Raw genomic sequence first — 19,089 nt, 5'->3', positions numbered from 1 at the left:
CACAGTTCAACTGTGCTTAGAGGTCTGTCCTACGTTTATGGTGTCAGGGAATCCAGGCCTTAGCAAAGGGTAGGCAGGTGTGCCCAGTGAATACTGGCATGGGCCCCTGTAGCTAAGGCATATGTTTTCCATGGGAACATGCCACGAAATACCTCCCATTCTTTATTTTTTCAAAACACAGAAGACAAAAAGCAGCAGTAACACTTTTATCTGAAAAAATGAAACAATTCTGATTAATTCCAAGAAGATGATGGGAACTACAATGAAATGTGACTTACTATTCAATGGCATTATGTGGTCTGCTCCAGGATGATGAAAGTTGATGCCCATACGTCCTGTGGGGGAAAAAAAAGAAAAGATTTTACAAAGGAGGGAAAACATGGAAATCTCTGATAAAAGCCACCCTTTTGACAGTCATTCATTTTAATCTCCCACTCTACTGCTGGCAATGGGAAAATGCCAGCCATGATGAAATGTTTAACATGAATAAACAACACATTTACCCAACGTGATACAATGGTAGAAAAGACGACCACAGAAAACAGATGTGAAAAACGAGGTAGAAACACGCATTCCTTTGTTGGCACATATCTCATATGCACACGCTCTCTCTCACACACACACACACACACACACATACACACACTAACAAAGGCAGCTATAAGGCTAGGAATTCAACAGAGCGTGCATTCTGCTATGGTGACAATGTCTGCATGTTACAAGGGCCCATCTGTCAGTGCTTTCATGGGGAGAGGGGTGGTGTGGGATGTCTAAATGGAAGTCTTCCTTGTTATGTCCATCTCAGTCATCCAACCAGTACAACTGATAACAACAAAAATACACCTAAGCTGGGGCAGAAATAGCCTACCTGGACAAAATTTTGCCACCTCACTGTCAACATCATTTACAGTGGCACCCACAGAGGCACACCCTTTATCCCTAACCACTTAAAATTAGGGCCCTCTGTCAAAATCTGCCTACACCAGCTTTTTACTCAACACACAGCAAGCAAGCAGCCGAGCTAGATTCATTAAAGAAAGACAGCAGGTGTAGCAACATTTTCTCTAGGATATCTTTGAAATCGATATTTGGAAAATAACCTTTGGATTTAATGAGGCGCTGCCTTTGTAAGCCTGCCCATCCTCTTGTGCAGACCATCACTTCAACATTAACCCTGGGGCAGCTGTGGGGATAAAGGGTTATGGGGGTTAACTGCAACAGATACCTTGCTTTACTGCTAGTTTAGGTTTCCCCATATGTAACATGGACTTTGAGAGACAGACCAGCTGCATGTTGCAAGTTTGTGTGGTGCAAACAAGATGACATGTCAAAAGTTTCAAAATTTGGCCACAGAAGGCAGATAGTGGGACAGAGAGGGGGCCTCTTCCTGGCTTGCAAACAAGAGTGGAACTAGAAGTTAGACCTGGTTGAAAACCTGAGAGGCAAGGTAGGGGGAGGACAAGGGGGCAGCCAGTCAAAATCCAGGCAGCCGTGGAGCTCCGGGGCAAATGGAGTGTGACAAGCCCATACATCCATACACATGTTTGTATTATCACATAGATATGTGTGATATATGCATGGTTATGTGTCCTAGCGTAACAACCTCTTTGCCGTTACTGATTCCCATGTGAAGATGAACATTTTGTTGGCAAAGATTGGACACATCCAACGGCAGGAACCTCCAGTGTTGTCTCCTGACACTGAGGCGTTGTCAACTCTCCAGAAAATTCTCCAATCATCTACTGCTTTCAATCTCACCAGTCTTACATCTGATCATCAAGCCAGGCTTTCATCCAAGTTCAACAGCCCTAAGGGATAGCTACATGAAATCATGTGTATTGGTAAACGTGTGGGTGGTCTATTTGTTAGTCCTCAAACCAAATTACAGGGTTTAAGCTCAAATGTCTCACTGGCTAAAGTGTCCTTGAGAGAGCATCCCTTCCAGCTCAAGAGGTGGTTCTCCATAACAGCTCATGCACTTTGACCCAATACCACTGGGTTTGGTTGAGCAAAAAGAGGAGAGGATCAATAAAGTACTGCATCCACAATCAAAGCTGTGATTTTGCTGATAGGAGGGCAAAAGTCGCAACAAACACTGTGGTCTGTGATTGCCTTTCTGTCTATATTAGTCATTTTGGGTGACAGAGGGGGACAGTTGCCCTCCCGAAGCCTTAAAATAGCTTTGGGCATGTGCCATCTGCTTCCCCCAGGAGTTGAGTGGCAGGACCTGAGGGGCCCCTGAGTTGCTGCTGCTGCTGCTGTTTTGGTGACATTTCCTCACCGAGAGCCTGAGCTATTCTCAACCTACCCGTGATGGCTGAGCAGCAGCATGGCCACTCTGGATAAGAGCCATCCACTTCCTTAGGCACGGATCCAACAGCACCTCCCCTTCTGACAATCTGCAGACTGGACAGTGACCTCGCTGTGACCGCTTTGGTAGAAATGGGATAAAGAGTAAGGGATGGATTAGCTGGACATAGCCAGTGGCCATCAATTTGAGATTTGGTGCCCCAATGGGGGTGCTCCAAAGTTCTCAGTGTGGGGGGGGTACCGAGGCATCAGAGAGGTTTCAACAAAGCAGTCAGATTAATAAACTGCAAGAAACCAGAGGTCAAATGAGGTTAAAAGCAACATCAGCAGTATAGATGCAACCAACTTTAGGTCTCTTGTCTACATCTGTCAGTAACTGAGAATTTGGTCTGTTGAATTTGAGATTTGATTCCAGTTAAGTAGTAGGCTAACCTTTCACTGTATAAAAAGTATTGGTAACAATGCTTTCTCATTTGCTTTATAGGCTTAATGACAAAAAGTCTCATGGTACCATCATCCTCATTTTTTAAAAATGTGAGAGCATAGGTAATTACAGTATGGGCAGGGAAGTGAGTTTTAACAGCCACAAATGTCATCCTCTGTAGAAGTAATTGCTGAGTCATTGGATGAACAACAACCCCATCTATCATCAAAGATATAGTATCATTAAGTTTGGCACAGCATGTGTTCCTGCCTAGGGTTCACAGGGAAAAAAAGAGGATCAGGCTGTATCAACATGAATGCTGTGTTTCAGGTTCCTCAGTGGTTAAATTTTCTGTAGATTCCATGCAGCGGATCACCGCCGGCTGCGCCCCACCTGGAGCTCTTCTCAACTGCTTTGGCCATGTTTTGCTCCCTCTGGTCCGCATTATAGCACAGACTGAAAACCCCAATAACAGCTCTAGGTGAAAGCCCTGGCAAAAGTTATGAGAGAAGAGTGGGTGTGCCAACAGCAAGGTGTGGAAATGTTAGCCCTGGTGAAAAAAAAAACACCTCAGCAGCAGGGTGCCCCAAAGCTGCACTCTTGCAGACTATCGGCAAAGAAACTTTCAATTACCGACACAACACTAGCAAAAAAGGGGTACAAAAAGATGACAGTACCCACTGAGGGTCATGTGTTTATCACACACCTGACAGATAACTGGAATGATTGAGAAAGGAAACTTGCTGAGATAATTATTTGGTGTGTTTGTGTTTGTCAGTATGGCCTACTTCCTCTCCTTCATACCAGCTCGAGCTGAACTCAACAACCCTGGACAAGATACTTACAAAAAAGGGCCAAAGTTGCTTTAGCTATCAAGCCATAACATGTAAAACTATAGAGAACTATGTGTAAAACACAAATGGTCACACAAGGGGCATATTTCTAAATTAAAGCCAAAACTTACTTCAACCATTAACTTCAATCAGTCATTTAATGTTTCATAAAAGTAATAATAATAAAACAATTTAATGCCTTTCATAGCCCACAATAATAGAGGATTTCCAGAATCCAGTAAAGCCTGATGCACAAACTTGGCAGTGATAGTAATGCTTTCAATAGTATTTCATGGCTTGTGAGATCTGGACAAACCATGATTTTAATAGACAAAACAAGCCCAGACTTGTTTTGTTGCCTGGACTGGATTAGCTCAGTCATGCTTGCAGGAGTCATGAATTTTCCACCATAACAAAACATGGCACTCTGACAGCGTAGTTTATTGGAAGCAAGGTGCAATTTAACCTTTAACACAACCAACAAAACATTATCTTATCTCTGTATAGTCATTACAGGATGTTTAAAGTACAGGGGCGTCCCTCTGCGGGTGAGATCATCTCAGGAGTTGTCAACTACGTGGGTTAAAAAGTTAAGAGGTCAAGTCCAGCTTGTCAGCCAAACTTTGGACCGTCCAGCCGTTTCAAATATTGACCTTTCACCTTGGGTTAAGTCGGTGTGACCCATCTCTGAACCTGAACAAAGACAAGAACCCCCATCGACTTCCTCTTCCGAACAAATGTGATCTTTTAAGAGCCAACTTAGGAGAGAGGAAGGAAGGTTTTTTTCTTTGTCAACGCTGAATCTTTAACTAAAAACTCAACTTTTACCCTTAACTTAAACCTTACTGAAGACCTTTACACCATCGTGCAACAGCTGGGCTCTATGTTTGCAGTTTCAAGGAAAGTTATACACCCACCTCTTCCTATAATTGACGCACCTTGCCTAATCATACTGTAACTCATCTGACCTGGACTATGCTTGCAACTCTTGTTTTCCTCCTGATAAAAGCCTGTGTGTCAACTCTTATCCACTGACCAATGCTCTTGTCAACAAGCGCATAGACAAACAGCACCAGTGTTTGCTCTCCCTCAACTACTGACAATTCTATTCACTGGCAACTACTATCTTTCACAACAACATTATGCTTCATACAGACTGTAACCAACACATGACAGATTGACACCCAAACACAACAGACTGTAAAATCAATTAAAAAAAACTGTGTCAAGAAAAATTTGTTGGTTTTACCAGCCAACTACCAAATCACCTCAGCAGCTGCACCTAATCAATTACAGTCCACAAAAAAATAGTCAACAAGAATTTTAAAGAAATATCTTGATGGGGCCAGTAACTTTGCTCCGTTGATTTCCTAGCAGGTGGTTCCAGCGAAGAAAAAGTCCAGCACATAACCCCCCTGTAAAGAGGTGAGTTGTTGTTTTTACACTTTGGTTTTTGTATGGATGGAACAAACACATTTTTAATTAGTGAGCATTGTTTGCCAGATTTTATTACCTTTAGAGAGAGCCAGGCAAGCTGTTTCCCCCTGATTCCAGCCTTTATGCTAAGCTAAGCTAATCCGCTGCTGGCTGTAGCTTCATATTTAACGGACATACATGAGTGGTATCAACCTTCTCATCTTACTCTTAGCAAGGATGAGAACAAGCGTATTCCCCAAAATGTCAAATATTCCTCTAAATGACAAATTGAAAAAGTAATTATGAAAAAATATATTTTCCTTTATTTAACAGGGACCATACAGATAAATATTGTTACATAAAGATAAGCAATGCAACAGAAGGAATGCATATAGGGTGTCTAGCTGAAGCAAATTTACAGCCCCCGTCCCTGGTTAGACTTATAAAACTATGCTCAAACAAATAAATCAATAAATTAGAATCAGGATCCAAACAACAGGACAGATAAAACAGGCTGTGTACATACGTATATGAATGCGTCTGTGCATGTATATGACTAATCAAAAGTTGCAGCTCTCCTTTGTTGCTTATATTTGGACTTAAGTTAATGGAGTTCAACCTTGTAAAAGCTGCACTCTCATGCACAAAGAGACAATGCAAACCGTAACTGACGCATGAGTAAGATCATGTGAGTCAGACCAGCTGAGACCGTGTGTGTGTGTGTGTGTGTGTGTGTGTGTGTTTTCAGAGAGAGAGAGACCATGTGGGTGGGGAGGGATCCACACATGCACGAGGACTTAAGGACTCATTAACGCTTTTGAGTATCTCGAGTGATAAGTGACAAGATTGAGATTGTGTTTGCGCTGGGAGTGGCTGCATGCTGCAGAAACAGTATCGTGTCTGTAGAGTCGTCTTTGCCAAAGACAAGGATGAGCGACAGCCTGGAAGAGTGTGTGAGGTACGAGTGCTTTGCATGGAATGTCACAGTTGATTTACATGTCAGAAACAATTTGGTTGTGTGTATCTTGTGTGTGTGTATGTGTGTGTATGTGTGTGTGCATGTGACGCTGGTGGCGGCTGTTGTCAAACTGGTGGTGTTTTTCCAGGCCAAGGGGAGAATCTCTGGTGTGTGTGTTGTTTATGTGGGGGCACCTAGCTCAGCTGACCCAGTTCAGGAACTACATGCAGACCAGTGTGTGTATGTGTGTGTGCGTTGCTGCAGAAAGGGCCCGTTTGTTCAGACGTCCCTGCGGCCCTGTTCCCCACACACAGGAGTAAAGAGCTTTTACAAAGTTTGAGAGGATCGAAAGAATAAAGTCTCTCTCACAGACAACAACACACACACACCCTTTGAAGCTGACTCTTCTCCAAATAAGTGCTTTGGAAGAAAACTGGTTGAATCGAGATGGCCTCGCCCGCCTTGACGAGGAGAAAGAGTGGTGTGGGCGGGGTCACCTCACAGTCTCTTTAGAATACCCACCGATTCTCATTCGCATCACAGTACAAGTGCTTCTCTTTCTTTAAAACCCACTCTCACACACACACACACACATATAGAGGAACCCATAAAACACTCAAGGAAAAACAACTATTCCAGTCACAATGAGAAGTATGCGAGAAATGTCTGTGATGGGATGGATGTGGGTGGGACCCATTCAGTTGCGAATGCAAAAACTGGGCCTACTGGGTTAATTAGCTTTGACTGGTGGTTCTCAGCTGGCGGGTTGTATCCTCAAAGTAGGGATGCCAGACTTACGACAGTTGCTGGCTTAGGAGACAAGTTACTGCAGATTTAAAAATATGAGTTGTGTTTTCTCATCTAATCGTCTAATCTCTTTTAAGTAGGCTTCAGTTGAGAAATACTGACCTATATTAGTGATTCCTCAAGTTAGCACCCAATAATAAAGGGGATAGCTTAAAAGACAGGTTCCATTTTTTCTTTTTCAAATCTGTCTTGATACAATACTTATGTGCCATTATGTACATCTTAGTTGCTGTAACAGTTCCTGAAGCTACTCTCTCAGAACACGACTACACTGCAAGAAATAGGAGCCAAATTTTCGCTCTAAACAGGATGTAACTTTGGAACATATCGACTCGATTTAGCTAACTGAGGCTGCTGAAGCATTTTTGCACAGCACGAGGGCTAGCAGAGTGGATTTTGAGACATCAAGAACTAAGCCTTTTGCTGTTGATTACACAGCAGACGGAGGATCGAGGCATATGGCCCTTCTCAGACGGTGAGTAGGTATGCTAGCAGGGTGGAGCTGCTCTGCGGTTGGCACCGTAGCTTACAGCAGCCCCGTGCCGTCTACATGACAACGAGAGAGGTAAACAAGCAAATATAGATGCAGGAATTCACAGCCGTGTCCATGTACCAACCTCCCTGTCTTTGCTTGTGATCTCCACTGTCTCTGTTTTGCATTGATAAACAATCGCGAGGGAAGCCCTGGAGGACATTACAACACCTTTCCAGTGTAGTTAGGCCGGGCCAGGATGGCCATTTTGCTATAACAATGCTCTCTCAGCACAAGATTGGGAAAACAGACTCCACGCATGAGAAAGCGACATGCTCTACTCATTATATACCCCTCCCACCAATCTTTCCATTGTGAAGATGGGAGGATGGGGGAGCATAAAAACCTTTCACCCAACCTGACAGGGCCCCATCTGGGATCCAAAGTTTTTACAATAGACACGTGATCTCTGCTACACAAATATTGGCTTAGAAGGCCTGACATACATTGAATGGCCTTAAAAAGAACGAAGAAAGACTTCATAAGTCCGCCATACTTTTCCAGACATAAAACTGTGTGATGCCATTTCATTTTCATTTTACTGTTTTGAAAAGCTGCATCTGTGTATTGAGGTTTCTTAGAAACACTGATTGGATCTTCTGGCTGTGATTCAGTGATGACAAGTCTAAGCCCATGATCACACACACACACGCACACAAGCGTACACAAAAAACACAAAATAAAAGTCAAAGTATGATCTCTGAATTCTGCTTTGTGGTGATCTGGCAGATGTGGATCACAAATCCTGTCAGTGAGGAAAAATAACAGTAACTTGTCACTCTAAACAAACATGTAAAACAAAAATGTATGCAGTCACTCAACATTCATGGTCACAATATATTTAGTCAGAAAGAGCACAGTGACATTCTCTCTTCACTCAGTGATTCCAATCAGCAGAAAGAAGAAGAAACAGCAAAGGAAAATACAGTTCGAAAGGAAGACCACATCAGTGCACCTTGTTGCACATCTGGTCCACCACACACACACACACACACACACACACACGCACACATTAACACATACAAATACACACAAACAAAAAATATGCAAGATTTTGCAGGTAAGGCTCATAAAGTTAATTATTCATTTCAATTTCAAACAGAACATGATGATCCATACTGGATTGATTGGCAAACAAGAGATTGTTAAATATTGCAAAAGAAAAAATAAAAAGTACCCAGAGATGATATATGCCCATGAAGCAAAAAACAACCCAAATAAGCATGGACGTATGAATATTCCTAACCTGCAAAATGATTCCTCCATATAATATCAGCGATAGTCATTGGTGGGCCACCGGCAGGGTGTGGTTTACCTTTGTCATGGTCAGTCCTTATCATATCCATTAAGGAACTCTCCAAAGAGTGCAAGCTAAAAGCATCAAAGGGCCGATTCCGGTCCTGCAACACAGCAAAACAGGAAGTGGATACGGATTAGATTCATCAGTGCATGATATACAAAACAAACATAGGGAAAGACATACTTCATGTTATCATGACAGCTACAGTTAGAGCTGCTGACAGATATGAGGCAAAGCATGTAAATATTGTGCGTAGCATGAAATATTGTTCTGGATATTACAAAACGGTCAATAACATGTAGTTTCTGAATCACCAGCAGAGTGGGGAAACTGTATGTAGAGGATCTGAATCACCACCTTCAGAAACAGGCCAACTTGAACATTTAGCCTCGCTGCTCAAACTCTGGTTGGTAGCCTTGCACAAGGGTAGATCACTGGTAACAACTTGCATGTACCAACAGCTCCCAGGCTTTCTTAAAATAGCAAGACAGGTCGGGATGCATTCTTAGCTAATCTAGACTAATATAAATTAGGGAGCCGGGACTAGATATTACAGGTAAAAAAAAAAAAAAGAAAAAGTCGAAGGTATGTGTCAGCCCCGGGGATGATGGTAAATGCGGTTGATATTGAAAAGCAGATATGGATCTTTGTCGGAGGCTCTTAAAGCCTTTTCATATCAAATAGCTACAGTTAAAGCACAGACAAGTTTCTGCCCTGAGGAACCCCATCTGTCTAGATTTATATAATTTAGTGGAAAATATCTTAAATGTCAACTCTGTAGGTGGAGAAGTTAGGCTACCTTGTCATTATTGAAGTATTCCTCATTTTGCTGGTGACGCTGTGGAGGTTCCTGAGACCCAGTTTCAAAACTATCAACTCAGGGTTTCATTCATTTTGACCAATTTCAAATACAATCAAAGAGGATTTTTCAAGAGTACATTCACTTACTGTTGTATTTCCCTTAGCCCCTTAACAAGCTCCCCGTTTTTTATGCAAAAGCCCAGAAATGACATACCCAAAATAAAAAGGTTACTGTTCTTCAATCTTTTTAATTACAGCCATGATCATGGTCTCATCTAAACTCTTTGAATTTTACCATTAAAAAAGTCATTTTGTCCAAGTGAACCACATTTACAACGGCAAAAACATGGGGAAAAGGATTTTTTTCTTGCCTGTTTTTAAAATCTTTATTCTATGTTTTCTATCTTTTACTGTTCTATTGTGTATGCCCTCCTGTTACAATATAACTAACTGTTATACTGGTGCTGGCATCTTAAAATGGTTTACAAATAAAATCATGAGGCTCTGTGCTTTCAAACAATGTATAATTGATCAAGGTTGAGTGAGGACTGTCGCTCCCAAAAAGCACAAAGTCCATCTGACAGGGACCCAGTTCTACCCGATACAACTGGTTTTGAAACTGCCCTCAGAGTGAAGCTGGTTGATGTGGCTATAAAGGATTCATCATTGGCTGCAGCACGTACAGCTGAGTGTCATTTGTTGCGTATTTTGACCTGGTGATTTATAAAACCTCTCCAAACTCATGTGAAGCAGACTGGTCCGCTTGGACTGGACAAGTCAATACTACATCAAACACCTCAAGGTCAAACCAACCCCTCACTGCTGATGAAACGCTTAGAAGCCAACTCTTTGTGAATGAATTTATGAGAATGACATGTGTGCCAAAGGTGAGGCCTGAGAGTGCGCCTAGCTGGAGGCTACAGGCTTGGCAGCTGTGTCCTGTGTCCGCTGCCCGAGCCGGGGCCGCGTTGTTTGCACACCAGAGCTATTGTTGCCCATTCGGCTGAGCATTCAAAAGTGTTATTCCCCCCACTCTGGACCCGACAGCGCCACGTAGATAAAAATCTGCCCACTTGGTACAAACGGTAAACACTTAAAACGCTGAGCTTTTAGTTTCCTCCCCCTCCCCTCCTCCCTGACACATGTGGATGAACACAGCGTGGGGCGGGGGTCGGAGAGCTCACTGTGGTCCAATGACCTAAAGAGATAATATATACAAAAGTCCCAAACAGATTTTTACTGTTGCTTTAATACTGAACATCACATACAGTAGGATGCCCAGAGTGTGGAATGCAGGCTGAAATTGTTCCTGTCTCCACTGTTGCCTATGCTGCAGCTCATCTTTCCTCTTGACCCATAAACATGATACAGGAGTTCATTTATGAGGGAGAGCTTTATTAGAAACAGACTAGGTTAAGATGTGGATGAAATACCTGGATTTAATCAATAAAGTCTGCGCCATAAGGTTAAGTGCTGCCAGATTCAGAGACAGATGGTGAATTTATCATTTATTGTTTTTTTCCCCTTTATAAAACTGTATAAAGTGCAAGCAGCTGTGAATTCTTCTGATGTTAAATTAATATGACCTTCAAAGCCACAAAATCATTCAATCAATCAATCAATAGGAAAAGGCCCAAAGCAAAACAGCCCAAGGGACACAGGCGAATATATATATAGATAAATATCCCAGTTGATATTCACATAACATACTGCATTGACTCTTCCCTACTGTTTAACTGAATTGTGGATTTAAAGCCTGTTTAAATCATCACCCAAAATATACAGAACTGGTGTGATTGGAAAGTTGATTATCTGTTCAATTAGACTGACGATTATTTTTTCGATGAACTGATTGACTGTTAAGTCAATTATATGTCTCAAAGGAGTAAAAAAAAATGTCCATCACAATCTTAACAATCAGATGTTTATCTGACTGACTGTCAAGATCTTAAATTAAAAACACAGCAAATCCTACTTCTCAAATCCTTAGAGGTTCTGGAAAAACTGAATGTTTGGCCTTTTTGTTTGGATAAATGACTTTTAAATGATGATTATCAAACTTGATGGCAAATTATTTTCTGTTGATCGACTGCATGATTCATCTGCTTAATTGTTTCAACACTAATGTGAGCATTCCCGTTCAGACGGCATGATCTAACGTGCCCTCTGCTCCCTGTCACCTCCAGCGGTTGGCTGTGGCTTCAATCTTAACCATAATATATACTGTAGCCTATCTAAATTCATACAAGGTTAAAATCTAAGTTATCTGTAAGCTATGAGGAACACAAGTACTTTGGCAAAGTACAATGGCATGTTAAGGAGACAAACAAAGCAATAATGATACCAGAAACCAGCTGAACCACATGAAGTTCCTGATGTAAATGACACTGGTTTCACCCTCAAACTTGTGGAAGCTCCTACTGTTTTGCATGACCATCAGACAGCAATGAGACTCGCCTGTCAGTCTACGAAATAACTTCTAACCTCTTGATAAGCCGTGAAGTGATTACGATCACAAAAAAAGGACCACACAATAATCACCACGACCATCAATTCAAATCAGGGTATCTCCCGAGACGCTCATGTGACTTTGTGTCTCAAGCCTGACACTGACATGTTAAGATGAATTCCACACATTCCTCGGTCTCTTAGCGGCAGCCAACGGCAGGCGAGTATGAGCACATATCAGAGCGCACGGGACTCAACATTTCACCCTGAGTTTCATCTGGGGCATCTGAAGAATACTGATCTACAGAACGACAAGTACACCTGTCACCAGCTGTCCACATGACAGTGCGGGGACCGGTGTGTGCCTCCGCCTGCTGCTCGGCTCAGCGATTTGCCTGACGATTCACTTCAGTAAACAGGCCCAGTTGACATGTGGCACCCTGACCTTGCATCCCGGTGATAACTCCTCTCCAATTATGGGTGTAATTGTTAAGCAGCTAGGTGTGAGCTACGGCCAGGATCACATCACAGCCCTTTAAAAAATACCTTCTCTGTCTAATAGATACTGTTCAATGGCTAAAGGTGTTTGCAGATGTGCAGAATAATTACTAGTTCTAATAAGACTTGTATAGGTTATCTTTTTTGGTATATATATGTCTGATAGCACGAGGGCACTGTTCCAGATTTACACATAATAAGGTCAGTTTACTCATCATGGAGAGTCAGCCTGTGAAAGCAGTTGTATTATGTGTTCTGCTGCTCTGGAGGACATTTTCTAAAGTCTGAGTAAATAACCTCGATGTCATGAGGGTCATCTTGAGTTGGGTCAAATCAAGATGCTATTGCTTGCATTATGGGAATTGTAGGGTTTAAGCTTAACTATAACTCAGGATATCGTAGCTTTTGCTGCGCTAGTTTTGACAATTCTTTTTAGCTATGCTAGTAGCATGGCTCTAGAAATGGCAGTGTCGGTTGCTTTGTCCACGACTTTGGTCCAGACTGAAATATCTTAACAACTATTGGATGGATTGTCATGACATTATGTACAGACATTCATGGTGCCCAGAGGATGAATCGTAATGACTTTGGTGAGCTGATTTTTCCTCTAACGCCACCAGAAGGTTGACGTTAAGTGGTTTTGTGTGAAATGTCTTGCCAACTACTTTCTGTGAAATTTGGCACATACATTCATGTCACCCCCAGACTTAATTGTAATTACTTTGATTATCCTCTGGCTTTTTTTTAATCAAATGTCACCATCATGTAAAATTTTCAATTTGTCCAGTACTTTGGTTTATGACAAAATACCTGCAAAAGAAATGGCATCCCCATTAACCTCAAGGTCTATCTAATTATATCAGGTTGGCTTTTCTCCTTTAATATGGTAATTTAATAAGGTATCTCTGTGTGACAAGTCTTCATTTTGTAGAGAGAAACCTCCACATTACTAGCAATGACATGTGAAGCTGATATTTGATAATTAGATAAAGCACTGTATCAGCATGTATGCTACACCAGTGAACCAATATGCCACTTTAACCCTTGTTTTTCATCTGACACCACTTAACCACATGAAAGTAGACACGAGTGTTGCACTTCATCTCTGCCATTTGCTTGAGTTTCACTTCAGTAAACAGACCACTCTATACAGCATGACGTGCGGCCCCTTGACCTTGTCTTCTGGTGATAACTCGAGCTGTAAGCTGTCCAAGTCAAGAGAAAGAGATAGAGCCTCTCGGCAGAGGAAACCTGGTAATAATGCCTGGGAAGGCCTGACTGACTCACACACACAATCATTATCTCCTCAAAAGGCTATATGTTTCAAGCCAGCTGGAATTTCACCCTGCGCTGGGCTGTGTTTCGCCTGCGCATGTAGTCCTCTCTGCAGTAACAGGTTAACATTTTGGCTCACACTCCGTTCTCCAGAGAGTTTGCTTTGATCGGGTGAACAAGTACTCATTTTTAAGTAAGCCAGTGACTTCAGGGGGGAGTGTTCGGCTGGCTTTTTTTCCCCTTTTTTTTTATGCTGGCTTGTTTTTCAAGCAGTGTAAATAAACACGGGGAAAACACATGATTGGTCATGTGAAAAAAGCCATACAGTATGGGACTGTTACTCTGTAATCAGACATGTCAATCAGGGAAAGATAGCCCACTGCAATAAAAAAAAATGAAAATGAAACAGACACAATGCTGTCAATTATAGTGTGGGTGAACACAGCTGAATTTATGTGTATTCATATATGTCTAGATAGATAGATAGATAGATAGATAGATAGATAGATATACACTCAAATATAAAATATGAGAATATTATAAATACAACTGATAACAACTTCTACCAATGTGTGGCCCAATGGCAGGTTAGCATTTTGTGTATAACCCTGTCAACTATCAGTGTGGAGCACATTTACTTTGTCTTACTGAAACTGTCATAACTTATTGTTCATTAAAGCAACTAACAGGACACTCTTGCCCTTTCCTCTGTCAACATGTATTATGTTATTATAGCTCACAAATGCTGGCAGAAACACACACATTATGTCAATGTCAGCACTGTATTATGTTAAATATTTTACTATAACCAACAATAAGAGTTTACACGCAGAGTTGGATGTGTTGGAAAGTGGGGCTACTTGGTTTTTGTAAGTTGTAAAAGAAAAAGCTCTTCATCTACCTTCCAGGTTGGACCTGAGCCTCGTTTCCATCTCAGGTTAAACCCCGCCCACCATCCCATTCCAAGCCAATAATATGACAGGATTGATGTTGCCTTCATGTACCGTCGAAAATCTTGAAATTACGAGGTGAGCGCAACTGAACTACCAACATGTTATAAATAGGGACAGAGAAAGGCTAAATTATATTAGTTTTTTTCATCCTTACATGTAATAAGCATCAACTTTTTATCGTCCACTTGTTGTCTTTTTTGCCATGTAGTCTGCCCAGATTTAGACAACACATTTCAGTAAATAGGCCACATAAATTGAAAAAGTTTAATGACTAATGTAGATTTTCCCCGGCACATTTTCTGCAGCTAACTCTGTTTGACAACTTAGTGTTATGTGTTCTTATAAAATTACTGAAAACAAGAAACCATTCCTGACCATTAGATTGGATAGGTGATGAATGAAGCGCGCATATTTCGGGCTTCTTAGTGAGAATAGAGGAGGTTACGAGGAGCACCTGAATGCGTCATGTGTCCTTTAAACCCCACGGAGTGTGAGCTGGCAGAGCGAAGAAAATTAACCATTTAGTGCAATAAACCGTGCACAACGACTATTTTAAGAGGACCGACTCAGAGTGTTTATCTGTGAATGCGTAAAAAAAGCTATGATCGATGATTAATGGCCTATATCAAGGACTAACTCATTTATTTGACCTCAAAAACACACACCGGCAGCATACAAGCTTTAAAAAAAAATGTTGACAGCAACCGGCAAAACCCGACGGTCATTTGTCAATTCAAGTAAAGCCACAGAAGTCAAAGCTGCGGTGTATCGCAGGTCTTAGGAGCGATTTATGCTCGTAAAAATTACACGAATCGATATAAAATGAATTTCTCTGAAGGTCTCATCATATTGTTAACGTATGACTGTGTGGAAAAACATACTACTCATATTGAAAACATGTTGACATCGTGTGATTTATGCGATAAAATGGTTTCTCAATTAAAAATTTGTCCAATCGACAATGACATAAATAAGTAATATTTTTATGGACCTATAATGAATCGGTGGTACTGATGATTTCAGGGTGACCTTATTCTAGACTCGCCTACTTTGTTGTATTTTTATCTCAGGGATTGTTGGTTTTTATCTGATATTTGTACAGAACACATTAAAAAATGTCCTTGGTTTTGAGAGATGAGCCAGCAGAGTAAGACTGACAACATGTCAAAGTGGTAAATTTTTTTAAGCGCAGGCTGAAGCAATAAAGCTAGGCCTAGGCCTGCTGTTACTAGGAATGTATTTACCTGGAAAGGCAGTATGTTGTTGCTGTTGTCAGTCCTGAAGGCGCTGTCCTCCATCCAGGGCTTGGGGGTGAGGGGACCCGGTCTTGGGAATTTGGGGGGTGCTATAACATTGCTGGTATAGGGCTTTTTCATGGGGGAGATGGGGTTCAGGGGTGACGGTACCCCGACGCCGACACCGACCCCGACCCCTACCCCGACGCCCACAGCTCTGCGCGGGTCCCTGCCTGCCTGCATGCCGCTCCAGGGGTTGGAGGCTGTGCTCCATGCGGCGTTTTGGTGATTATTCCAAGCGGACGACGAGGCAGAAGACGACGATGACGACCCCTTGCTGTTATTCATGATGGTCTGATAAGCGTTTCTCTGGGGGAAGGGGCCTTGACTTGGGCTGACAGGGGATCTCCTCTGCTGGGGCTGCTGCTGCTGCTGCTGCTGCTGCTGGGCTTGCTGTTGATGCTGTTGGGACTGGGGAGCCAGACCGATCTGCGGGGAGAAATTACCCCCGAAGACCGGGTTGACGTGGTGGGGGAAGTTCTGGAAAAGCATCGTCCCGTTCACCGAGGGTATTCCCTGGAAAAAGCTATCGTCCACGGCGTTTGTGGTTCCCGTGGACCAAGTGCTCCCAAACGAAGAGGAGGAAGGGGAGGAAAGGGAGCCGCCGGTCTCCTGCGGCTGGTGGTGGAAGCTCAACCCGGGCAGGATCGGCGACTCCATCGGCACTTTGTCCTTGCTGCTGCTGCTGCTGCTGCTGCTGCTGCTGCTGTTCAGCGCTGAAGCCGCTTGGTTGCTCCCGGTCGACGGGCTCTCCGACTCCGATGAAGAAGAAGTGGGCTCCGATGACGGGGTCGGGGTGGAGGGAGGAGGGTCTACTTGCGTCGGATCTTGCTGATGGTGAGGCTGGGCTTTGTTTTTGTCCATCAGTAAATCATCCTGCATGGTTTGCTGAGCTGCAACGAGGGGAAACAGAGACGAGGAGTTATTATTATTGTTGCAATTCAGGAGATCATACACCGGGCTCGCCGGGCTGCTGTAGTGTCTGATGAACTGGGACAACTCCGACAAGGATATGATGTTAGAGGGACCAGGCAACTGCAAAGCGAATGCGTGATCACCCATTTAGCCGAAAAGAAGAAGAGGAGAAAAACACGCTTCCCAAGACTATATCAGAATGATTCATAAATCCCACAAATTATAGCCTACACGGAGCATATGGCTGTAGATATTCACCAGATTTCGCCACGTCTCGTTTTTCCTTCCACGCAGGAACTCCGGAGCTGCAATGTGAAACTGATTCAGTGTGTGTTTTTTTGCCCAAGGACCTCCCCTATATTCATTTACATACGTCAGAAAATACAGCTGTCCTTCAACAAGGTTAAAAGACAGTTCTACCTTGACCCAAGCACTTCGACACACACGACCACGGAGCTTTTTGAAAACGAAAATGACTCTTAAAAAAAAAAAAAAAGAGGCACACTTCGCCCTTTTTAATGCAGTAGAAAGTGACGCACCTGAAACACTTTATTATAGCGCAAAGATCTCTTATAGACCTATCCTTTATGATAAGAAAATGCACTAATCTTATGATATTTTATGACTTAAAAAATGAAAATAATTCCATAGAGACAAACTCACCAAACTCATGAGTGTACAATAAGTCCCAGCAGGAATGATACATAATTATTAGTCAGGGATTTTATTATAGCGCAAAGAGGGACTCTGCCCGAGGTCCGCATTGACAGCCACTGGTTGGTACTGACAGCAGCAGCGCCACTGTAAATTGCATTTGAAGTAATTATCCAAATATAATAACTTATATCTTATAGTATCTTCTATTCAAAGTTGAACCTTTCATGCAAAATGATCCTTCACTTTGCATTTCAGAGACAACGCCTTGCAAAAGACAAATTATCAAGCACACGCTCGAATATTATAACGGCAATTTTGCATTCATTTGGATCAGAAAGCCACACAGTCACAACATTATCACATTCAGCGACTAGCGTTACAATGTAAAATGTAAATAGACCACAATAATGCATGATCAATGGAGCATATTCTTTCACCTGGAGCACATGCAAGGTACAACCATAGGCTATGACAAAGTGCCAAATCATCCAAGATTAAAATTATACTCAATTAAAAGGCATAAACATTGATAAGTCTATACTCTTGTTTGTCGGAACTTGGCTGCAGGAGAGCTAACATTCAGCACTGAGGCCTTTCAATATAACAGTCCATAGACTTTGAAAATAACACTCCCGATGACATGCCGGATCATTTCAGCAGTGGTGTTACAAGTTGGACTTTCAAGGTAATCGCAATAGCCTGCATTGCACACACCCCACCGGTTAATCCGTGTTTTCTCCTCCAAGAGCTGCGCTTCCAAGGTCATCAAAGCAGCACAATCAGCAGCCCACAGTGGCTCACCTCACCGGCCCTTTTCCTGAACACACTGCCAAAACCTGACCTTTCCAGTACCTCTTTATCGCGCTGATCGAGGCATCCGACACATTTCATGAAGCTGTCTTGCCTTGAAATCCCCCTTTAATCCATATGTGTCCCCCTCCACACAAACGAACAAAACAGCATGCACACACACAGCGTGGTCGCTTCTCTGCCTAACGTGAAGTTTGAATTACCTTTATCGTTCACCTTTTTGGGACTCTGTAAATAAAGATATTTCTGTTTGCCTCGTCTGGGTTTAGATATGACAAACGAGCTACCCTTGTGCCGAGATAGTCAGCAGTTGCCTCAACAGCTGATTGACTGCGGCGCATGGATGATGCCGGGGAGGCTGTAGGGAGTTGTAGTTTCTTACTATGCAGAGGCTGGTCAACAAATATGTTCCTTCTTGACTGCTGCGGTGAGCTGACGAATACGTAAGATTACAAGACGAATCAACTCGTTGTGGCAGTAATAAAAATAGTGGTGACTGACAGCGACATGTCATGTCTCTCCTTCTCTCTCTTTCTCTTCAGTTCACATGCACACACTCACACTCACGCACGCGCATTGTCTACATGCAAAGCAATGAATATTAAGTTATAGAGATAGTTGTTGACATCAGTTTTGTAAGAAAGCATGATATGATATCCTAATGAAAAATAACTTTCACAGAAGGTGTGAATTTACCACAATTAGAAGAAGTGTTCTGCAGCCATATGTGCATCTTCATGATGATTGTCTCTCCAAAAAAGCCTTAGTGTATCCTTGCAGATGTATCGTGAGTGGATTCAGAATATTAAATTGATATTTCTGACCATATGTGGGAGGGAAACCTCATGAAACTACAG

The 19,089-nt window shown here is 42.5% G+C and overlaps 1 protein-coding gene across 7 annotated transcripts in view; it reads right to left on the bottom strand.

Annotated features, from left to right (window-relative positions):
* Nucleotides 1-19,004, bottom strand: part of cpeb3 (cytoplasmic polyadenylation element binding protein 3) — a 41,120-nt gene extending 22,116 nt beyond the window's left edge. For 2 of the 7 annotated variants that reach the window (XM_042434371.1, XM_042434372.1), the window contains exons 1-4: nt 18,929-19,004; nt 15,800-16,743; nt 8,596-8,680; nt 279-335 (exon numbers count right to left, since the gene is read on the bottom strand). In XM_042434371.1, coding sequence (XP_042290305.1) covers nt 279-335; nt 8,596-8,680; nt 15,800-16,743; nt 18,929-18,971 — 1,129 coding nt within the window. In that variant the 5' untranslated portion in view covers nt 18,972-19,004. Of the gene's footprint in view, nt 1-278; nt 336-8,526; nt 8,681-14,503; nt 14,528-15,799; nt 16,744-17,023; nt 17,115-18,141; nt 18,224-18,435; nt 18,559-18,928 lie in introns of those variants that run through there. The other 5 variants (XM_042434367.1, XM_042434368.1, XM_042434369.1 and 2 more) reach the window with 5 other exon arrangements.
* Between the last annotated feature and the right edge of the window lie 85 nt (nt 19,005-19,089).

This window comes from Thunnus maccoyii, chromosome 14, assembly GCF_910596095.1.
Source record: "Thunnus maccoyii chromosome 14, fThuMac1.1, whole genome shotgun sequence".
In the NCBI taxonomy this organism is placed as follows: Eukaryota; Metazoa; Chordata; class Actinopteri; order Scombriformes; family Scombridae; genus Thunnus; species Thunnus maccoyii.
The sequence above is the reverse complement of the archived record's forward strand: the minus strand, read 5'-3'. Positions and strand labels throughout refer to the sequence as shown.